We start from the raw sequence: 23379 nt of genomic DNA on the forward strand, positions 1-23379 counted from the left end.
GATTGAAGACTTATGGTGGGGGAAGCTATAATCACAAAGATGCCGCCTGATGTGATGTTGAATCTCAAACTTGTCGGGAAAGAAGAATAAGTCTCGCTGTCAAGCGCGACGTCGCCACTCGATGCACCGAAACCGAATCAGGAAATATTTAAAACGGCTATCGAAGGTTCTTGTGTCGACGCGAATAAAAGCATTCGGCGAATCCAGCGCGGAGGCGGGGAATGTGGTGAATGTTATGAGGAGCACCGAAAGAATACCAGGATGCGAGAGGCCATTTGCTCGACCGATCTGCGGTTGGCCAACAGCAAAGGTGGATAAGACCCTTGTGAAGATTTTGAATTGGATTGAATGGAAGTTTAAAGATTTCGTAGGTGATAGGGAGAGGGGAGGAGAGGAGGAGGAGAGGAGGAAGGAAAGACGGAGGAGGTAGAGGGGTGGAGGAGGAAAAGGAGGTGTTGAGTCTTGAGTCTTTCGAACCGGTGGTTCTGCTGGCTCCCCGCCAGTCGATAGTCAGCGAGCCCGTCTCCCGGTTTGGCGCTGAAGCTTAAGCTGGGCAGGCGACGCGATGCAGCAACGGAAGCTATCACACGGGGGCATCAGCACTGGGTTGATCGCTTGGTAGGGGACTTTGCGGTGGAGACAGATTCAGGCTGAACCTCTTGGAGCCCCTGTTTGGATTGTTGGAAGTCAGGGACCGTCAATCCCCTTGTTTGCCCACCAATGATGTTGCCATATGGCATTGACCAGCGCCCGTGAGAGCACGAGATGATTTCAGATTTGGTGTATTGTATTCAAGTACGAGTGCTTCGCTTCGTGTTGGTATTGAGTCTGACACGGTTTCTTACAGATCTATGGATGCAAGCTTTGTGCTCGGCTATTAGGGGATACATTCTTTCAGTTCGAGGTAGCCTGGGCACCAGACTAGTACGAAGTGCAAAGCTACTCGACAAAGCTAGTTCTACTCGAGTACTTACAGTCAGCTATTTAGTAAACAAAGTAAACACTCGCCAGGAAGTATATAAACTTGTTTAAGATCCTGTCATGCACCGTAATCAGCAATCAGATAATCGGGATGATCCTCTGTCCAATTCCTGCAAAGTGGGGATGTGATTGCTTGAAGAACCACGCATTGAGCCATAGATCATCACAATCAATGGCAAATCAATCAACAAACCATGGCATTGGCCAAGTTCGTGACCACATCATCAACAAAGAACCAAAAGCCATCAATCGGTATTCCACTTCACTCGCCTCTTCCGTTTCATGCACGTCCAAGCCTTTGTTTGTGCTCATCCGAACTATGGAACAAATCACGTCTCTTCCAAATCACTCGCCTCCTGCTTGATGCTATGTTTCCATTCTCTGACTCCATAGGTTGCCGGTCGGATCGATCAATGTTTGACAAAACAGATCTTCAATTTCGCTTTGTGATTAGCCTCATATGCTATGCGGCTGTCTGCCGTGTCTCTCAAGATACGTTGTACCTATTTCATGGCCGTTTGCACTCCGGGTTGTTGATAGGTAATTGAACGAATCTGTCTTTTCGGGCTCACAAACACTGCATTGATCCATGATCATCTGACGCGATATTGGAGGTGGTATAGTAATGCCTCGTTATGTGGTGGACATTACTCTTTCACGGCATAATGTTTATGCTCTTAATTAAATTTCGCTGCCAGCAGACTCGAATGTTTCAAAACAAACGTCATAATCCTTATTGTGTTGATATGATGCAGAATCCCGTCGCCTGGGGTGTCTGGAGTTTGGTTCTCATGTGATCAGGATGAAGCGACATGAGGTGCTGGTGCTTCTCTCAATGACATGCAAACGATGCGCCAGTAAAGTGAAGCATATTGAGCTTTGCTGCGAGAAACAAAACTTTTGATTTTTGTTCTAAATTCTACACAATCAAATACTTGCATAAATTGTTAAGAACAGCAAAGAAGTATCGATGTCAACTTCCAATAGTGACTTGTTGGGAGATAATCGAAAAGATGTATTCAAAAACAGTGTTTAGACTCTAGCTCAGAGTTTGCTCTCGATGAAACCTATATATTAATGCCGAAGATATGAATAAGAGAGTATAATGCTCATGATCGTCGATTGATAGCAAACTGGACACCAGATTCTAAGAGTAGCGGAAGTTCAAGATGTTTCGAAGAAGACACCTCATCCGAGTTTCAAGTGTCTGACAGCTCGAAGAACGTCAAAATGCGTGAAATAATGAAAGAACAGAGATATTACTAGCCCCACGAACATTGGCCGTTATAGTGAAAGAATAATTGTTTTCGTTCGTATTAACTCGAGTTTGTCTCAGTATTCGTTCAACTGATCAAGTCCGCTCATGAGTAAGCGTCGTATCGCGGATTAAGCTGATGCCAAGCATGGACTGGAGGCTGTCGACAGGGATTATCACACTAGGCCCGATCGAATTGAACACCTTATTTTCATCCTCAACACCATCAGACTTCACGAAGACCTCCTTTTGAAGTTCAGACGCGGACATTACGAGCTCTGTCGCCAGATCGCGGCTCTGAGTCTGAGGCTATAACGCGAACTTCGAAAAGGAAAAGGAACCCAACTCGAATGCGGCTCCGAATAGAGTAGACATATGTCCTCCTGAGATATAGACCCATCCCGAAAACCATCAATTGGGGACGCCCTACGATTTCGCGGCGCCATGGGCCCAGTCAGATCACTGCGGCGGTCAAACCCGCTCACAATCGTTGTGGGCGTGGTGTTGTGTATATTTATATTCGTCTTCCTCCTTTCCCCCTCGAGCGCAGATTCAGCAGCGTCGAAAGCCAGATCCGCCAACGCGGCCTCGAATCCTCTATCCCCCCCTACCTCTCCCTTCCGAAAACAAAACGAAAAGGCAAATGGCAAAAGAAAGCCCCCGCCAGTAGTACACTACAAGATGAACAATGTCACCAGCACAGCCGACCCCGTCGGGAACAGAGAGACGATCCTCATTTTGACGCCATTGGCACGATTCTATCAGGAATACTGGGATAATCTGTTGAAGCTCACATATCCACACGAGCTCATCACACTGGCGTTCATGATCCCCAAAAACCGGGAAGGAAACGCCGCAACCCTCGCTCTCCAGGAGCAAATCACCAAGACGCAGAAGACCGGGCCAGAAAAGCATCGATTCGCCAGCATAATAATCGAACGACAAGACTTCGAACCTCCCCTCTCCTCACAAAGCGAAGCCGAACGGCACAAGATGGAAAACCAAAAGGCCCGGCGCGCAGCCATGTCGAAAGCGCGCAACTCCCTCCTCTTCACCACCCTCGGCCCGTCCACGTCCTGGGTCCTCTGGCTGGACTCAGACATCATCGAGACGCCCGCAACGCTAATCCAAGACCTCGCCGCGCACAACAAGGACATCATCGTGCCGAACTGTTTCCAGCGGTACACGGATAGCAAATCCAAGGACGTCAAGGAGCGCGCCTACGACTTCAACAGCTGGCAGGACAGCGACGCGGCGCGGAAGCTCGGCGAGGGCATGGGGCCCGACGATATCCTGCTCGAGGGGTACGCGGAGATGGCGACGTACCGCACGTTGATGGCGTATATGTACGAGGAGGGCGCGGATATCAACACGGAGGTGCCGCTGGACGGGGTGGGAGGGACGGCGTTGTTGGTTAAAGCGGAGGTGCATCGTGATGGTGCGATGTTCCCTCCTTTCCCTTTCTATCATTTGATCGAGACGGAGGGGTTTGCGAGGATGGCGAAGAGGTTGGGGAGGGCTGCGACGGGGTTGCCGAATTATAAGGTATGATTTCCCTTGACCTATTACCCTCGAGATAATGCTAATGTTTTGGGAATAGGTATACCATTACAACGAATAAACGACACCCAACCTCCGTACATCAATAAAAGGACATAACAATTTCTCCATGAGCTGTAACGAGGGGTCTACCGAAACCCCAACCGTGGTTGAAGAGACGAGGGGAGAACCTTACATCTGGCGTTTAATTTTTGATTCAAATTTTGTTGCTAGCATATCTGATGGTTTTCATGGAAAGGAAACTCGTCTTAGTGGGTGGATGGGATGGGATGGACACGTGTATAGATATACCATCATAGAGGAGTTCTTGAAAGCTTTTTTTGCACAAAAACCCATGTCTTTAAAGTGTTTTTATATATAGTCAACAACAGGTCAAGCGGAAAGAGAGTGAGAGCGAAATTTGGGAGAGTTTGAGAAATCAGATCTGAAATTATTATCTTTTTGTTTCATTTCAAATCAGCTCAGAAACTTTGTGCTCAATCTACCAATAATTTTCATTTACATCAGGATATGGCTGACGTTCCATAGGATACATGTCTCCTTCGAAATCAAGGTGCTGAAATGCGTCATTATCTACCTCCTCCATGCCATCCACTCTCGGCTCAAAATATTGTTGGTTATTGTGTGGCGGGTCGTATTCATACCAATTCTCACTGAGCTGTTTCTCCCCAATCATATAAGGATCATGCGGATATTCGCCGTCGTATTGATATGCATGCTGCCAATTCTCCGTGTGGGACACGAGTGGTAGATTGTCATGCTCCATCATCGTATCCTCATATTCATAATCATACACGCCCTCGCCAGCAGGTGTTCCTTGCACATCTTTATCATCCAGCAATTCCAGTTCGTCGAAATGATTATCACCAAGATATGGACGGTCGATCATAACAGGTGGACTTCCATAAATCATAGCGTCATTGTCGTCTATCAGATTTTCAAATCTATGTTCAACGAAGTCATGATCTCCTTGTTGGGCTTGCCTCAAGAAAAGAGAGTCGGAATCGGTAACCATGTTCGACCTAGCCTTTGGGACGATCTCGTGCTGAAATCCTCCTCGAAGCGGTAATCCCAGCCTTGTGGTTATTTCTTCTGGCTGTACTTCTGATTGAGAAGCTACAGGGCTAGGATTTGGTTTCTCTTGGGTATTAGTGACATGTATGGGTGTGCTCTGCTTAGCAAGGTTTTTCTCGATCCTAGCTACCCTTTCACTAAGGGTTGTTCTATGGGTTGCATCTGATTTCTTGGCCGAAAAGATCTTCTTAGGATTGTTGTCATTCGATGGGCTCGTTGTGCCCTGCGGTGGTATTGGCTCCCGCTGTCGCGAACGATGTGGACTAGATGTGTGTGGTCGAGACGTTTGTGTCTGGTCCACGGTTGTTGGCCGCCTCTGTTCAACAAGCTGATTACTGTCTTTCTGAGACTTCAAAACCGGCAGGGTCGTTGCAGGACGCCTGATTTTTGCGCGCTTTGCAAGTTCTTCACGGCTAATGGGATTTTCTTTCGTGATCTCTGGCACAGTTACTTCTGGCACAAGAGCGTCAGAGCGATGTATCGGGGGTGTACTTTGAGAAGAGGTGTGGTCTGGTTCTTGATGCCAACCTAACTCTCTATCGAAATGTTCTACTGTGATACCATTTCCCGTTCTTTTAAGCTTGGGAGCGTTTTCAACACGATTGTCGCTGATATCTCGCTTCTTCTTCTCATGATGGGCAGTCTCGTGGCGGTTTGGCGGCGACGCTTTAAATCTTCGTAAATCTTGGTTATCATAAGTTCGATGACGATAATTATCTTCTTTCTGGCTAGCGCCACTATCCTGGCGTAGTATAGCAGTCGCGCGGGTATGGACCGATCGTTCTCTTCTGTGTTTCTTTCTGGGTTTCTCGTAAGAAGAGTCGTTTGATGATTCTGAGACTGAAGAACTGTCTTTATCCGAGTTGGCTTCGATCTCAGCAGAAGGTTGGCGGACATGCCTCAACACTTCGGAATTCTCATTTTGCGGCAAGCGCTCTTCGGATGAATGAGAATATTGATGGCCACTTTGAATACCTGTATCGAGAAAGACTCCTGTCGCTTCTAGGGTTCTCCAGACGGACTCAGGGGTGGGACTAGCTGGGGGTCTATATATGCTACTAGTCCCGAAGTTTCGTTCAGACCGACTTGGTGAGTATCTCGTTTCTGACCAACTTACGTAGCTCAAAGAGCGCCGGGGCAACGCATTGATGGACACAGATGCTTTTCTCCTGGGTAGCGAAACTCTTTCTGAAGATGCATATCCATGTATTCTATCATCTGTGGGGTTTTCGCAAGCATTCTCCGTCTTTGACATATGCCTCGAACGCTTTTGGCCGTTTTCCACGTTGATCTCATGGAGTGGCTTTCGAAATTGGTTGAAGAATGCCGAGATGTCTTCTACTGGTTTTGATGTCTTCCTCTTCTCTTTCTGGCGGGACTTAGCAATTGCAAGTTCCTTTTCGGTTGTATGTCGACGTTTCTCATTCTGCTGAAGGGAATCCATCTCAGAAAACGCAAGGTCAGGGACTAGATATCCAATTTTTATTAGTGATTCGTCTAAACATGATAAATAACTCACCGCCACTAGTCGTAGGATCAGATGAACGACCATTGTTGAATAAACCAAGTCCGTACGATGGGCGGAACTGTATCTCGTCAGTATGTTGAAGTGACGCCCGAGTGACATACATACTGTAAGTCGATCTTGGCCTATACTTTTCGAAGAAAAGTTGCGCATTAGCTCAGCTCCATCTTTCTTTGGCTTATTCTTGTCACGCTTCTTAAGGCGTCTTGACGTTGTTCTTTTCGTGTCTTTCTCCTGTCCCTTGTCCTGTTTTGACTTTTTGGCTTTCGGTTCATATCGGTCCTCGCGAGTCTTGTGGCGCGCTCTTTTCTCGAACATTGCTTTTCCAGTTTGCTGGTGATCAAGAGTTCTTATGCTAGATATCCGGGACTTGGACCGGTGTCTCTTAATTACTCGGCGCGCCTCTGCCGACGAGTTGGCATCATCTCTCGATGGCTCATTCGAGACTGGCTCGGGAGGTGACGGCAAGATAGAACTATCAGATAAGGATCGATGCCTCTTCTTCGATTGACCAAATTTATGACCCCGTTGTCCTGGTTGAACCATGCTTTCGAGAGGGGGTTGATTGCGCAGGTTACTCGAAGTGTTGAATTTTGAATCTGACGAATGTTGGCAAGCTCCTCTTGTGATGTTGCACTTGGAGATGATAGAAATGTTCCAAACTAACCTATGATATAATTCGACTCGTCCTTCGTTTCTACCACATTTTGTGTAGCATTCTCTTCCCTCGTTCCTGCAAGCCATCTTTGAACGTAACTATCGTCCGCATTCATAGCAGGCTCTACGATCTTCTTCTCCAGCAGCCTTGTTTCTGTAATCAATGTGCCCTCTGACACATTTTTGTCCTGTTTCTTCTCCCGGGTTCTCCGCCTTCGGCCATGTTCTCTCTGACGCTTTTGCTCCCTTTCCTTGCTCTCGTCGTGAGATCGGCCAGCATAGTGTTGCATATCTCGCAGAAAGGTCAGCGTTTATGATGGTATGTTGAAAACAATCATTCGTTTAAGCAACGTAAACAGACTGTCATAAAGATTGCGATCAAAGAGAATAGGAAATTGATGCATGTTGTGGAGGACATGATTCGAAAGCTGTTATGCTAGGAAGGAGCACCGCGACAGCAAAACGGAAAGAGCGAGCGTTGAAGGTCGACTATCCACCAAGGCACATTTCCGAAGCGATCCTGAGATCGAGGTCGTGTATTCGTTTGGAATATTATTAGAGATGAACGATCATTTTTGCAAGGCAAATCACACCACAAAAGCCCATTCAAAAATGTGTACATAAGTTATATTCATTATTTATCCCCGCCGCAGCTTCCAATCTGCCAGCGTACGTACTATTCTACCACGATAGCATCTCATATCCTTCCCATCCCATCTCGTCCAAACAGCTGCTTGCTAGGCCTCAACTTAACCCAAAAGAATCCCCAGCCCCATGAGCCGAGCCGGTAAGTGCCAAAGCCAAAAAAATAGCAACTTTGTGTGCGCCATGTGGATTCGGACAAGAATACGCCATATGTTCCCCTATCGTCTCAAGCATGAAAGAAGAAAAAAGAACCCTCACAGACCGCAACCATCATCTCCTATAATATGCCCTCTCTAAATCTTGTTGCCAAAGCGGGCGTTCCCAGTCTGATGCCAGTATATGAGGCAAATTGCCAAATCATCTTGCTGCGCCCAAAGCAACCTCAAATATAAACCATCCTATCATTAAAATTGTGCAAATAATTCCCACAACACGTCATCCACCACTCGGTTAACCCTCAGAGACTTTTAAAATATGCATATGCTGAGTGTTTTGTCGCGTAAGAACTCGAAATATATATCGCAAAAAATGTTTAATTGCTGATGCCGGAAATTCGCTCATACGCCGCTGTTATGTGATAGACAAACGATTAAAAGGAAACAAGATCCAATGTCTTGCGTTCCACAAATAAAAAAGTAGTATCAACAGCTTCTATTCATAATATACTGCGGAAACACGTCCTAAGCAAGAAGCCTTGATCGATAATAGCTGAGTAGAGTAGGTGCTTTACCGAAGAGAGGAAATGGTAAGCGTCGTTGAGATCAAGCAGTTGCTTCTTTGTTGGGCTTCCAAAACTGCATCAGGCGGCTGATACGCTTACTCTTGCTTTTCTCCTTCTTCTCGGTCTCGGTGGCAGCAGGAGCACGAGATTCAATAGAAAGTTTGCTTTTTTCGCCATGGGAGCTGCTGATAAGTCGCGATAAGCTGGCCATACTCGATCGTTTACGTGAAATTGCTGCCGAAGACAAAGAAGCGGATCTCTGACCATCACGAAATTGAGGGTTCCCAGCACTTGGGTGACCACTTTCTCTGGTCGTTGTCGAGTTGCTACTAGTAAGAGAAGGAGCCTCATCAACAGAATGTCTCAGCTCTGGACCAGGCTCACCAAGTAGCAAAGATTGAAAGCCATGTTCGTCGGTGACAGAAGACGGGGCGGTAGAGATTCGTTGTGCGTCGTAAGAGAATGGAGATCGTGGCGAAGGAAATGATGACTGAGTTGTAGATCGAGGGCTTGTCGGCGTAAGATAATTTGGCTGCAAAGAAAATGGTTGTGAAAACGGTTGAATATCCACAGGAGCCAATTCCTTGCCAGATCGTGGTCTGAAGGGGGGTGTTGCGGTAGAATCGGAAGAATGTGCTCTGGAGTCCGGCCTGGAGGAGGTTGAATCGTCAACAATCTCGATGGGTTTTGCTGGCTCCTCCATGATAGGTTCATCGTACAGAGAAGTGGCAGAGTGTTCTGACTTGGCCGTGCCAACCGTTCGACGGTCACCTTCGCTCAAAGAGCTGCCTTTACGCTTCACTCCTCTGTTCAATGCACTATCAATTTCCCTGTCAGACTCTTGGTCCTCGGCGTCCTCAACCTTGATATCAATGCCCAATCCAGTCTTGATTTCATCGTCTCCAGCAGTACTGGCATCTTCTTTATCAGAGGATGGTTTCGCGTCTTCCCAGTCATCCTCATCTTCTTCCGAAACGTCTTCCATGGCCATTGTAGAGCTACTTCCCAGGCGGTGCAAACCAAATCGAGGACGAGGGTTCTCGAATTCAGGTGCGCTCTCCGCACGCCTATGATAGTGCATGCCAGGGCCTGTGAATCCTCCCAATCCAGCAGCACTATGCATAGCTCTCTTCTTAGGTCCTGTTTTCTGTGAGATCTCCCAGTCGTCACCGAAACCCGATGGTGTATTGAATGGTCCTAGAGCTGCGTCCAGATCGATCATTGGGCTCATGGAGTCATCTTCCTGTGGGGGAAGTTTTCGTGGTTTCCAAGATGATATACTGTTGTCCGTCTCAACCCTTAATGCTTGTGTTTCTGATGGGTAGGTGAAAGGATCTCTTGAAATTTCGTCGACCGGAGGATATGATCTATGTGGTGGAGTGGGTGATCTACGACTTAGTTTTGGCTTCTGGCTTCGCTGTCGGGATTTACGGCCAAGTATCGATCCTGCCCATGTCCTGACTCTCTTCTGCTTCTTACTAGGTTTGCGGGAGATGGAGGAACGTCTCGAGCTTGTTGGCTCGATCGAAGGTAGTGGTTCATCTGCTGCTGTGAGTTCAGGCTCGTCGTGGAATTCTTCGGCAGGTGTATTGGCTTCCTTGCCGGCCGGTTCAGCACTGGTTGGCGGGGATTTGGGCGAAGAATCGCCCGAATTTGTCTCATGGCCAAAGAATGTCCATTTCTTTACTGATCTAGGGGTAGATGGGGCAGAGACGGAAGCAGCTGCTGCCTCCATTAACAGAGGAATAGAATTACGGCGTTTTGGTTCGCCGTGATGTTGCGTGCGGTCATGATCTAAAACTGGCTCTGCTGTTCGTGGGCGAGTATCGGTCGGATTCCGTGTTGATTGGGGAATGCCACGTTTTTCTTTTGACAGAGGCGAGGATGCACCAGTTGAGATCACAGAGGAAATGCTGTTGGACACGGAATGGCCTTGCCTCACAGTGGAAGCGCTGTCGGATGAAACTACTGATAAAGGACGAGGAATAAATTCAAGGGCATCGGAGAATCCAACTCTTGCACGACTGAGCGCTCTCAAGGGTTCCTTTGGACTTTCAATATCACCAGAAGTCGGTTCGGAAACGGTTTGTGGCTTGGATGGATCGAACGAGCCTGGAAATGGAGAGTCCTGCAGGTCACGGTCTACTGCTGGTGAACACGGGGCAGAAGTTCCTCGTATGATGGTCGGACTCGTAGGTGGCAGCAAGATCTTTGAGATATCGGCATGAGAGATGGCGGCGGATCGAACGTGCTTGTGGCCTCTTCGACCCGCTGGAGGGCCAAAGCCTGGGGGTCTTGGTAGAGCACCATCGCCTTTCGTTGGTGATGAAGACATTGGAGCATTTCTACTGCCTGGCAATCCATCTCCGCCAATGAATTCGCTGGTGCTTCTCTGATGTGATCCTGGTCTTGAAGGGATATTTCGAGATCGTGGAGAGGTGGGAGGACTGGTAGATGAGGAACCAAACGAGAACGCAGGCAACTCTGGTGTTCGAAGTGCATCGCGTTCTCCGCTTAACTTGTCGAGTCCACCTTTGACCTCGATGGCAGATACAGGACGTCTGCCAGAGGCTCTTGAGTATGAGGAAGGTGCTGAAGATGACGGTTTCGCTGGGAATACGAATGATGGGAGAGGTAGAGGACCATTGTTCGATCGAGGAGAGGGAATATCGATCGAAGATGGTGAGAGATGGCCACTTGAATCCGCGGTCATCGGACGAAGATCGAGGGGGCTCGGAGTGAAGGACACGGCATCGTTCACTCCTCTATTAGTTGTAGCCATGCTCGCAAAGCCCGCACAGCGGCCTGTCAAACCCTCCAACTAGACCGATGGCATGAAGAGTATGAGGTGAGGTGGTGGAGTTTGAAGAATTCGTAGCGTCGACGTTTGTTCTCGTCAAGTCGAGAAATCAAAAGTGAACGACAAGATTGCGAAGACGAAGCCGTAAATGTGCCAAATCAAACAAAATACCACAAACTTTATTGATCGAGAACCAAGCAATGCCTCTGCTTGTACAATTGCAATCGAAGGTCTTCTCTAATTTCGCAGGCGGTGATTATTCAAATGGCTCGGGAATGGGCGGTGGGTACGAAGTAATCTGACGGTCGGCTGCCTGGCCTTTCCTGCTGCTGCTGGATGAGTGTTCTAAATGAGTGTAGGTTAAGGAACGGACGGCCGATAAACAGACCAAATCTCTGCAGAAAGAGAGAGACTTCGCGCGGTGCAGCCAAAAAGGTAATAAATGTATGTTGGAGGTTTGGATGTCGGGGAGAGGAGGAGTGCACCAGTAGGGCGAGGCAAACAATTGATTTTGGGGGAAGAGGGAGGTACGGGCGCTCGCTTGGCAGGCGTTAGCGCTGCTGGGGAGGGAAATGGGCCTGGGTATGAGCAGGCAACCCTGACTGAACTCATGTGAGACCGGAAATAATAGCAGAGCCGTGACCCGTCACGCCAGGAACCAGCAGCAGAGGAGAGGAGGAAGACGAGACTAGGAGAATAGCAGCTGCAGGTTGAGACGAGGACGAGTATGAAAGACTGGAACGTCTAAAGCGACTACAGAAGTAACTACTGCACCGCGTAGAACGTACGAAGTTACGAGGCTCGTCAATTAAAGCAGAAAACAAGGACATCACCGTACCGGCAGGCACTAGCAGAGTCATTTCTGCACTCACGGGCATTCTAGAGGAGAGCTAAGTCGCGAAGACTGACCTGGAAGTCTGCAGAGAAGATCGCTCGTCTGTTTCAACGTCTGGCACTGACGGGAGTGGCCATTCACTTGCCAGACTACATAACGACCAGCAAAATCCTGTTTTCACAGCACCATCCTCACTGCCAGCCAGGAGGTTATCTCCAGCGTACAGTACAGTACATACACCCATCCCTGTGGTTAATTGGGGGTGGGAAAACATCTAATCACCTGCTTCTGCTGTAAATTTTCGGTACGGGAAGCGAGGCAAAGGGGGAAGCGAAAAGGAACGCAACGAACTGCATCTTGCTTCCCTATCAGGGAAACCATCGCACAAGATCAGAAGGAGACACAAGGAGGTTACAAGTCTTGCTCCAAGAGATCCGGACTTGCATCTTGACCTCTCACAGACGCAACGCTCATCTATCTGGGCCGATGAGGATATATTGGCAGGGCGACGTGATGGTTACGCAGTCTTGTTCCCCAACCGAGGAGGTTACATTTGCGTGTTTACCTTGAACCCCCATCCCACCTTTCGAAGCCATTGCAGATGCAAATGTTGGCTTTAACCGCGATTCCCCTTATTGTTTTGCCCCTCCAGCCATCCATCTCCCGCTGCAGTGCCGCCCCCCTGAGAAACTCAAATCTCACAAATCGTACATGACTTGGATTAAATGCAAGATCAACAGACGTACAAAGCAAACACGCCGCCCTCCTGGGCCATCATAATCTCATCACTTTCCTCCAACGGCCATGAATACGATGCGGGGCAATCGGACAGTGTTCATTTCCAGAACGGAGACCCGTACAAGAATAGCTCGTCCCATGAGAAACAACATCGTCATTTGATTTGTTTACTGCCCCTTTGCAGCGAGAGTTGTTGGCAGATTGCCCAGGTCCCAGCGCGGTACAGGGGGGAGGGAAGCATCAAATTCGTTCAATTTCACCTCTGAGCCTGTCACACGGTCTCAGCGAGATGTTTCCAGCTCCACCCACGAACAGATCCAATGATGGAAACGGAAGCCAGCGAATCGATGCGCCTTGTCGCTCGCAATCGTGAATCTAAGCCTGATCCACACCGCCCCACTTCCATTCTCCGGCGAGGCACCAAGGGACCCTGATTTTGAAGATCGATTTCCTATTGAGCGTCAGCCAACCACGTAGTCAGATCTTCAAGGGAACGACCTTGGAAAAGGTTGAAAATCTTTAATGAACTATAAATGTCGAGTGTGAAAATAAACTTCAAGTCTCTAAGTGCTATCGTCCACTTAGGTACATTTGCAGATTGCGGCGAGAGTTCGCCAGAATTTGCAGAAGCCTCGCCACCAAGGGGTCGTTAAATTATTTTTCGAATTCGCAATTTAAGGCAATGATGGTCAACACACCAGTGGTCGACACTTCTGTAGCTAGAAAGCAATTTGGCTTTCAATTGCCAAAATGACTGCATAAATTATAGGTTTCTTCTTCTCTATAACCCGCGAACCCCTTACTCTCGCCTATTTCAAGGCCACGAACATTGCCAGCACTCATTCCATAACACTTTCAAAGCCAAACTTCCCATATATTCGGCAGACAAGGTCTTGGGAACTCACAAAGTATGCTATATTTTCGTGTTGATAGTTGAGTGCGTTTAGGATCTTCCGACGATGCTGTTAGAAGATGTTGGAGTGAATCGAGATACTTCAATTCGTTTCAAGTACCGGTTGTAAGCATTGGAATCTACCACGAATATTCAACCTTCTTTCGATCTGCCATTTTTCATGCAGAGACGAGATAGCTAAAGCTACAGATCTTCTGCCTTATGTGATTGAAGGGATCAGATACGACTTTCATGCCTGGCTGTTAAATCTAAAAGCAGTAGCTTGGGATTGTAGAGGTCATGTACAATGGCTCAACAACCAGGTAGGTTCATTATTAGCATGTAGCCGCGTAGGTCTCTCCGTATTTCTCGTAGTAGCATAGTTCTCTTTGATGTGCAGCCGTGAAAACAATTGAAGAAGGAATGATATTCGCTTCCCCGAAATGAATTACCTGAAAAGTTTGATTAAAATCATTAGCAAGATATCGGTCGGCCTGCCCAAAAGCTTTTGTATAACAATCTATCAACCAACTCAGTTCAACACAGGAGTGCTTGGGTGGAAGACTTCTTCATCAGTCAATTATCACCCTTTGTTTTGTAAGAATCAAAATCTTTGTGCTATCTATCTCCAGAATTTAGACATAAGTGTTTGTGGGTTCCTCGGCCTCTTTCAAAGGCTTGCAGGCCCCCTGGGCCATTGAAAGAACGAAAGAACGGTCTGGACTCTGGAGCTTTGGATATCAAGTTTCTTTCTCGGCCAGATGATCCTTTGGATTGATTCATTTGTAACTTGTGGAAGTGCAGAAGCAGTGAATAGCCATTCCATGGCAGCGAAACTCATACGTGCCCTGTGATATTGCATGGGCACACTCCTCTCTTTTATGTGTGTACTAGAATCATAGGCCACGGTAAAAGACTTGGACTTTGACTTTAAGTAATCAACAAAAGCTAATGCCTTTCATTTTGAATCCATGAAATATCTCTAGTCGCATGGGGTGAAATTCAAAATGAGAGGCTGTACAAAATGGAGGATTTATGTAAAATTTCTCCGTTATATTCACCCTCCATACTCATCCCGAACTGTCAGAGTAAATGAATGAGAACATGTTTACAGGAAATAGATAAACAGATCTTTGGCGAAGGAATAATGAAGTCACTAAAGTTGAAGTTAAAAGACCAAAATTTGGCACATGGCTAGCAACATACAAAAAACACAAACAAACGTATTTAGAACACATATTTCGTCATCGCAGAGGAAGTATATTTACGGGTTTGTCTCCGCACAAAATATAGCCAAGAAAGCTCAGCTGAAGTAGCGCGACAGCCAATGTCGGCGTATCCGCCGTCCTTCGTATTCGAACGGATGCCAGGGCACTCACCTATCCGTTTGATACGAAGAGCGCCAAAATCTCAGGTCAGCCCTTCGAGAGCAAAACAAAACAATATTGGTGGAGAGCGAAGGATGGGCTGATGTCAGTACCGTCTCTCATCCGTGCCGATATTGAATGGGAAAAGAAAGGACAGAGGCTGACGACTTGTTAATGCGAAGTTTTCAGCCTTGTTGACGACTGGTGTTTGATGCAGCACTACTGACTGGTGCAAACGGCCAGTAGTTTTGTTGCTATCAAAATACCAGTCTGTTCCCGCGACGCTTACAACAAGTGATTTTGCGAATTAAACAGACGAGACGAGCGAATGGTACCAAACAGTGGAGATACGAAGAAATGAATCAGGTAATTTTGTAGACAACGCGTCTCAAAAACCATGTAGATCGCGGACTCGCGCTTGATTGACTTTGGATAAGAATTGACAATAGATATCTTAAAACATGAATACAAAATATCATAAACAATTTACTTGCACGGGTAGGTGCCTCTTGACTGTCGTACTGCTTTGGCATCTGCAATTTATACAGGCGAACGTTTGTGTAATACCGAAGTGTTTGCATCCCAGGTCGAGGGAATGATTGAGCAGGTTGAAATAAAACCGATGTTTAACCGACAGATCAACCTCGGCCGCGGTTCAGCATAGAGATACAGCTTCAACACCATCATATGCTCAACGAACACGACTTAACAGTTTTCTACGACCTCCACGAGCAGACCTCAAAGATTTCAGTACCTCTTACCATCATTCAAAGCAGACATTCACCAGTTTCCTGGTCGCGGTCCCCCAATCAAGGGTCAAGCTACAAACCCCATAATAGCATCACTCTCAACTACCCTCCTAAGATGTCCTCCAAATCAAGCTCTTCACGCTCAACACCCACAAAAAGACTCCTAACCGAACTCGGCGCCCTCCAGTCTTCACCCCACCCTCTAATCCAACTCGCGCCCTCCTCACCCTCTAATCTCCTCGCCCTCTCCGCCATCCTCCTCCCCTCGCCATCCCTCCCCTCCACCTCTGGCTATGCCAACGGGCGCTGGCTCCTCTCCATCAGGATCCCAGCCAACTACCCATTAGTAGCACCAAATATCAAGTTCGTGACGCGGATATGCCATCCCAATGTATCGTGGGATACCGGCGAGATATGTATGGATTTGCTGGGGAAGGAATGGACGCCTGTGCTTGGCGTGGTGGGCGCGTTGGAGGCGGTGGGGAGACTGCTTGGGGAGGGAGGCGTGGACAGTCCGTTGAATGTGGAGGTTGCGGCGTTGGCCAGGCAGGGTGATGTTGTGGGGACGAGAAGTTTGGTTGGGTGGTGGACGGGGGAGGAGAGGTTTGAGGGGACTTTGGATGATGTTGTTGAGCGGTAGTATGAGGAATTGTGCTAGGGAACCTTTAGGTTGGGACTGGAACCAAGCGAAAAATCTGGAGCGAGTTGTGCTGATTTGCCGACCAGATCGGGGTTGGGCGAATAGGTCGAAAGAACACATCCTCTGGATGCGCAGTCATCGTAGAAGCATTTGTGGAAACATACCCTCGGGCGAACAATGTCCATGTAAATACCAAACCACGTAAGATCTGTTGTATCTGGAGTCCGGTAAAAGTCTCGAGATTTCTCACAACTAGATATTTTATCTGGTCAAGAAGTAGAAGAAACGTGTATTTTCAATAGTAAGAGCTCGATACTAAATTCTATGTAAAGTCTTTTCAATACAGTACAAGATCCTTGGACAGTAGCTGACAAGTATCCAGGATAAGCAAGTACATGATTGAATCTCTTCAATATGTGCGCCATGTTCCGACAAACCACTCATGATAGACCGAAAGTCAACAATATCTAACGAATACATGGCAATAGACGCCTTCTGTTCAAAGCATGGCCAGACTGAAACTCTTGATAGCCAACACCACCATTACAATGACGAGTACCGATAGAGAGCCACAAAACACCCACCAGAGAGATCAAGTTCAAAGACAAGAACCCTCACAGAGACGAACTCCTAAGCCTAAAAGCCTTGGGCCCTCAAAGCGGCGTGATACCCCGACTTACCCTTCCCAACAGGATTTCCAGCTACCGTTACGGCACCTACATCACGTCCTTGAACGGGGTTGTTACCGACGATGTAGGGTCCGAATTCAGGTGTGCCGCCCAACGTCCCGAAGATATCACCAATATAATTGCTAGGTTTGATACCTTGCTCAAAGCGTGTGGACCACTCATTGATGATCCCTCTGATAACAAGAGTACCCGTAATCTGCAGATTCTTCAGCGAAGAGCCAAAACCACCTTGCACGACGGTGTAGAGGTTGTCGTAGCTGGTGATTGCGGGGTGTGGACGGTCAAAGTTGGCAGCAGAGCGCATGAGGATGACACGGGAGAAGTCGAGGACTTTGTGCGCGGCACCGCGGAGGAGGGCCTCGAGTGTTGCGTTGTCTTCCTGTGCGGTCATATAGTAGGTTGCGGAGCCGTTCGAGTAGAGTCGGGTGGTATTCTCTGCGGATTCACCGAGCAGGGTGCCGGTGTAATAGACGTCTGAGCACATGACATCGCCTTTCTTGACTGCTGGTTTGCGGATTGCTTGTTTGAATTTGGGGGTGGATTTTGCTGCGGTTTGGAGGTTGTAGTTTGCGCGGTACTTGACGGATTCAGGGGAATCAATCAATGTGGCTGATGAAGCGAATCCGAGGGCGATATCACGCAGGTTGGTGTTGAGCTCGAAGACTTCGGTGCCGTAGGTTGCGGTGGGATACATATCTGGGTGATTGGCACCCAGACCTGCATAGCCTGTGTTCCATCCTTTTGGCATTTCTCTGGCGTCGAACTCGTATTGCAAACCGAATTGGACGGAGAATTTGGCGAATATCACGTCTGCGAGGGTGCCTTGGTTGGGATTTACACCTGCGATTCCGGAGATGAGGAAGTAGGTGTGACGCAAGTCGAAAGCAGTAGAATGGACAAGGGAAGTGATGGTTGAAGCTGCGTTGATTTCTCCTTCGCCAGTGATGAGAAGACAAGCCTCACCGGATGCTTGGCAGTGAATCTTTGGATAGAGAGGTGCGAAGCCTGGGACGGTAATATTTTGGGCAAGGAGGGTGTCGATGCTGTTGGATACATTGGCTGGATGGAGCCAGGCATCGGCCTCAGGAGGAAACTGAGATGTCATGTCAGTGTCATGAGCTCGGAAGTGGTGTAGGAGTAAGGTGACATACCATTGTGATGATAATCACTTTGGGAGCGATGATGGTATCTCTCTCCTGAATGTTGGAAACCGAAGGAGTGGCTCGACGTTGAAACCAAGACGCAGTACAGACTTCAACTCCAAGCAGGAGGCTTAGAAGGCTACTGAACTTCATCTTGACGGTGGTGGATATTTGACGACGTATATAGAGCGTTTAGGGATGAAGTTAGATTTCTTTTGGCCCAAAGCAAATATGAACTGAAGAACTGGATGTCAAAAGGGTCGCCGATTTTTTGGAAAGAAAACTCAGAGCCAAGGTACTGAGATATTTATCTGTTCTAGAAGGTGAATATTTCCTTATCACGGATACATGGAATGAAATTGTACCTGTACTGTGAATTAAAGTAAATGTACGGAATACAAAACATCCGGTCCTCGAGCTGGCAGGGGTGACGATCGTCTTGATGCGCACACTTCCTTCCCAACGTAATGGATTAACCCAACGTATTGGATTGTAAATTCACTCCTCCGTTCTTAGGAGGGTTGCAAAACGTGGATTGCTATGATATGGAAGCTTGATTTCAATTACTTGTGGTTGGAGGAAGTCTCCTTGGATAGGACGGGTTGTCATAGATTGTTACAAGACCATGAGTACAGACTTCCCGTTGTAAGAGGTTCTTGCAACAATTGGTAGTAGATACAACATCTGACAGCAGCAGCATAAGTCAACTTGGATGCCTTTGCCAGAGACCGATGAACGTGAATAACATAATTTATACAGCTGCTTGGCTTGGCTTCATCTCATCACTTGAAAGATGATTGATATTAAACGTTGGGCGTCGAAGTGAATACTCGGTATTCGACATAAAGACGCACCGTTTGGTAACACGTGAAGACGTATAAGGTACCTCATGGCGGCCGTTGGTGTACCCCCGGATGTTTATAGGCTACGATATTTCCATTATTGGTGCCGTTGACTTAGAATATGGCCGAATAGAAGTTGACAATACGTCGGTGCTACACCTGAATTTGCTTTAGTTCTAAAAATTGATCTCGTGTCTTGTATCACCAGCGAGTGACTGTCGATCAGTTAGTGTCAGTTACGCCACCGTGACGACGCGAAGGTCGAAAGTAATTTGTAGAATTCACTTCAAAATGTTGCAGATAAAGATCCTGGGTGACTTGGCAAAAATCTTGAAAATCATCATGTCAATGATTTTCGAGGTCGAATCGTGAAACCAGTACCGCGGACCCGGAAGTCGGAGCATCATCTCAGGTTGTTACACAGAGCTAATGCTGGGTGGCACTCCCATGTGATTTTATGCTTAGAATATAACGACAGAAAGTTCAGGAGGTCTTTAAGTCTGCTTGGAGGGGAAGGCACGATGAATCGCAAAACGCTGGATTCGAGAGCCATGTACCGAAAAAAGTCAAGAGGATCTTAACAAATCAGTCTTGGGCTAATGGCTTGAAAGTTGAGGATATCGGGCAGATGACTGGCCGAGTGAACACACTCGGCTGGGCTGGGGCTTGATATTCAAGCTGTCAGATGGTTGTAGGTAACTAGATTTATGATGACAAGATGATATCACTCATGAGAAGGAGAAGGCGTCATCGTGTTCAATCATCGAAAGATGGGTTTGAATATTAAAACGGTGTGTATTAAGGTAGAGGCGTTACCGCCTAGAAATAAATATGGGACAACACATCCAAAAAATGACGGTTTGTAGAAGTCCAAAGTAATCATGTCGTCGACAGTGCCTTCTCTGACAGTAAGAATAATCTGATGTACATCAGGTGAGACTCTACACGACGGTTGGAGCAAGTCTGAAAGAGTCGAATGAGATCAACCCCAAGTTCTCGGCATTTCCGTCGCAGTCGATGAGGACGACCAATTCATCAGACTCATCTCCAGCACCTGCAATATAAGTTCCGGTGTACTCGGTATAGGAAGTTGGGAGAGCTGCCTTCTCGATGGTGTCTACATCGATACGGGTTGGTAATGTGACAAGCTCGGAAAGGTTGTTCTCATCGGGGCCGAGGTAGAAGTAGATGGTACAGATCGGAGGAGTGGTCGAAGATCCTGTTGCAGTCCATTTGAGAGACTAAGGGATTATTAGAACTGTCTCATGAGTGAACGGTATGTACTCACAGCTGTGAAGGTGTAAGTCGTGCCGGGGCAAAGTTGGACATCTCCCTGTTCAAATCTACCACTTCTTGCCCCATCCAATGTGAACTGATGTTTAATTAGTATGGTGTGGGGGAGATGTCAATCATATTATTGACTCACGTCGAGAAGTGCGTGCTGCAAGCCAGCGTTGGGTTCTAATCTGCTGTTGAAACTGTAGGCTACGTTGTTAATGAAACCTGGTGAGATATCCCATGGCTCTATCGTAATGATTAGCTAAATCGCTTTTGGGGTCCCCAAAGAGCTTACGGTCGTATGAAGGATTGGCAATGGACTCGAATCCCATGTTCCTTCCCGCTGGGCGACATGGACCGGCCTAGACGTGATTAGCTAACGTCGTGACTGTTATCAGATATCACATACCGGACCTGGGGCACCTGTATCGCCTGTCGCGCCACTTTTGAAATGTCAGCTTCTTGAATCCTTCTCTCTTGAATGTGGAAGGGATCCCAAAGTCGCGTGGGAAGGGGCTGCTTAGCGAGAAGTGCTAAGCGAGGGTGATCGTCGTCGACAACCATCCCATATCCAACCCAAACAAACAGAACGCCAAGTTTCAGGTGTTCAGGTACCAGTGAAGATAAATATGAGCCTCTCAATTGAATAGAACACATTTCTGACTTACATTGGTCCTTGGGCGCCTTGTTTAACATTAGTATGATATTCAACCAGAGGAATTAGACATTAGCCTTACCATCGGCACCTAGCAAAGGAAGTTAGCAATAAGCCAGAATAGTTTATGAATGGAGGCACTTACCAGGTGCTCCTGTATCACCGGCAGCTCCTCTTTTTAAGAGTTAGTACGACCCACCAACAAGGGAAGGAGTTTATTACTTTGGCCCAGTTGTGCCTTGCAGACCTGGCCTAGAGATTCATTAGCTTTTACCTCACATAAACAGGATTGGATGAAGGACTCACAAGCCTGGGTTACCGGGGGCACCACTTTGCTGTCGTGTTAGAGTCTTTTTACATAATTCACATGACAGTTCCTTACTTGATACCATTGGTAGCCTCCCCTTTGTCACCTTTCGGTCCCTTTTCAAGTCAGTGCCGTAGTTTTCCGTGCGAAATGAAGTCTTACCGGTGCTCCAGCTTGGCCAGGTTGTCCATCTATGATTCTGTGAGTCATTGATCTTTTGGGGCTCAGCGATTTACTTACTAGCGCCGTTTTGACCTATCCAATAATTAGCATACGTGTTTTTTTGCTTGCTCAGCAGCCGAGAGCCTTTTATAAAGATAAAACAAGCTCCCGGTCAATAGAGAGTAGAGATTAAGGGAGAGACTTGCCGTTTGGGCCTTGCGGACCGGTTGACTGATAAACGATTAGCAAAGTGACTCTAGATGACGTAGAAACCTTACCCCGGTCGCACCAGTCGAGCCAGCCGCCCCGGCAACACCTGCGTAAACGTTAGAATACAACAAGAACTTGAATCTTGTTCAACGAGAACTGAGATATTAACCTGGTATGCCCCATAGGATTGTTAGCAATCTGTATGTGATATACTTCATTCCTTCCCCGGTAGTCTCCATACCTGTGGTCCTTGCAAGCCCGTAGGTCCTAAGAGACGTTAGTTGAATCCTGTCAAACAATCGATTGTCGCCTACCCTGAGCGCCTGGGCTTCCGACCCCATCAGCACCAGCCTTGATGATGTTAGAAAGAGACATTTGATAAGATTAGAATCCAAAAAATACCGCTCCTTGCGAGCCGGTGTCACTGACGATGTTAGCTGTGTTCAAGATTTATAGAGTTAAAGCACTTACCCCTTGGCGCCTGGTGCACTGTATAACGATGTTAGCTGTCTTAGAGAGATTGATGGAGCTAGACGGCCTTACCCTTTGGCGCCGGCCGCACCTGCGGGTCCTATTATTACGAATTTTAGCAGGTGAATCATGCATATGGAGGTCTCAATAGCAGCGAGAGACACTTACCGGTTGGACCTTGAATTCCTTGAGGACCAGGGGAGCCTGCGCCAGATATCAAGTCTTGTTGCAAGTGTTAGTCGAGATACTCAGGTATGATGGAACCCGAGATGAAGGATTTCAACTAACAGATGCTCAATTTTTGGTAAGCACCACAGATCTGTGCAGTGTTTCCGACACATGATGTATCACAAGTCTGAGACGCTGTGGCAGACACTGGAAGTACGCCTGACTCAAGTCTGTTTCCGCAATAACACTGTGAAAGCTTTTTAGCAAATGAAGCAATCAGATACCCTTTTGAGACCTACAGTGGTAGTCTCAAGACCGAACAAGACGAATCCGGCACAGCTTTGCGCACAATACTCAACGGTCAATCCACCAGATGGAGCAGTGACAGTCTTGCCAACGAGCGCTTTTCCGGCACCAATGCCTCCTCCACTGGTTCCTTCGGAGTAACAACCCTGGTAGGTGAAAACTGCACGAGATTCAAGGCTTCTCTCAACCATGCGGTTAGTAATCTCCACAATAGGAGACGCGGTGACATGTTCTGAAAGATACGCGCCAGCGGCGAGCACGGTTAAGAAACGCATTTTGGCGTAGATGTAAATCAAGACCTGGAAGGAAAGACTGTGAGAATGAAAGTTTAAAAGAGTGTCGATGGTCGGTATGGCTTAAAACACACTGTGAGGGGAACGGGAAGCTTTATAAATTAAATATAAGTCGTCGTGTGATGAAGAAAAATCTCAGATCGTGGCGTCGAAGTCCAGACTTTCATGGCGTGGTCAGCATTCCTTAGCAGTAGATGCCATGTTCCTTCGGAGAGAACCTCCGCTTTTGAAATGAAACCGCACAAGACAAGTGGCAGTCTAAAATAATTTAGATTTGGCATTTTTCATTCACAGAGGGCTTTCGAAACCTGTTGAGATCAGAACTTGCTCTTCATTTCTAGCAAAGAGAGTAAACAAGGAATATAGGTGTTTCCAGATGTTAGCTTTTGGAACCGTAAGACAAAGAAACTCTGTAAC

At 47.4% G+C, this 23379-nt stretch overlaps 6 protein-coding genes across 6 annotated transcripts; 2 read left to right on the forward strand and 4 right to left on the reverse strand.

Annotated features, from left to right (window-relative positions):
• Window positions 1-2680: 2680 nt before the first annotated feature.
• On the forward strand, window positions 2681-3857 carry GLAREA_01840 (uncharacterized protein; the record flags this gene model as incomplete). Its single annotated transcript, XM_008089056.1, has 2 exons — window positions 2681-3781; window positions 3837-3857. The coding sequence occupies 2 exons, from the start codon at window positions 2681-2683 to the stop codon at window positions 3855-3857; spliced, it is 1122 nt and encodes a 373-aa protein (XP_008087247.1).
• Window positions 3858-4277: 420 nt separating this feature from the next.
• On the reverse strand, window positions 4278-7342 carry GLAREA_01841 (uncharacterized protein; the record flags this gene model as incomplete). Its single annotated transcript, XM_008089057.1, has 4 exons — window positions 4278-6337; window positions 6390-6456; window positions 6504-6994; window positions 7063-7342. 4 exons carry the CDS (start codon window positions 7340-7342, stop codon window positions 4278-4280), a joined length of 2898 nt encoding a protein of 965 aa, XP_008087248.1.
• Window positions 7343-8458: 1116 nt separating this feature from the next.
• Window positions 8459-11200, reverse strand: GLAREA_01842 (uncharacterized protein; the record flags this gene model as incomplete). Its single annotated transcript, XM_008089058.1, has 1 exon — window positions 8459-11200. The coding sequence occupies one exon, from the start codon at window positions 11198-11200 to the stop codon at window positions 8459-8461; it is 2742 nt and encodes a 913-aa protein (XP_008087249.1).
• A 4714-nt stretch (window positions 11201-15914) lies between these two features.
• GLAREA_01843 (UBC-like protein) lies at window positions 15915-16439 on the forward strand (the record flags this gene model as incomplete). Its single annotated transcript, XM_008089059.1, has 1 exon — window positions 15915-16439. The coding sequence occupies one exon, from the start codon at window positions 15915-15917 to the stop codon at window positions 16437-16439; it is 525 nt and encodes a 174-aa protein (XP_008087250.1).
• Window positions 16440-17075: 636 nt separating this feature from the next.
• On the reverse strand, window positions 17076-18423 carry GLAREA_01844 (uncharacterized protein; the record flags this gene model as incomplete). Its single annotated transcript, XM_008089060.1, has 2 exons — window positions 17076-18221; window positions 18280-18423. 2 exons carry the CDS (start codon window positions 18421-18423, stop codon window positions 17076-17078), a joined length of 1290 nt encoding a protein of 429 aa, XP_008087251.1.
• A 1630-nt stretch (window positions 18424-20053) lies between these two features.
• On the reverse strand, window positions 20054-22944 carry GLAREA_01845 (uncharacterized protein; the record flags this gene model as incomplete). Its single annotated transcript, XM_008089061.1, has 24 exons — window positions 20054-20353; window positions 20401-20484; window positions 20539-20636; window positions 20686-20752; window positions 20800-20833; window positions 21059-21074; window positions 21128-21136; window positions 21191-21219; window positions 21268-21297; window positions 21352-21375; window positions 21428-21468; window positions 21515-21543; window positions 21593-21607; window positions 21739-21745; window positions 21793-21830; window positions 21860-21893; window positions 21966-21991; window positions 22039-22075; window positions 22127-22148; window positions 22196-22213; window positions 22268-22295; window positions 22364-22417; window positions 22484-22610; window positions 22663-22944. 24 exons carry the CDS (start codon window positions 22942-22944, stop codon window positions 20054-20056), a joined length of 1449 nt encoding a protein of 482 aa, XP_008087252.1.
• Between the last annotated feature and the right edge of the window lie 435 nt (window positions 22945-23379).

This window comes from Glarea lozoyensis, assembly GCF_000409485.1.
Source record: "Glarea lozoyensis ATCC 20868 chromosome Unknown GLAREA7, whole genome shotgun sequence".
NCBI classification, from domain to species: domain Eukaryota; kingdom Fungi; phylum Ascomycota; class Leotiomycetes; order Helotiales; family Helotiaceae; genus Glarea; species Glarea lozoyensis.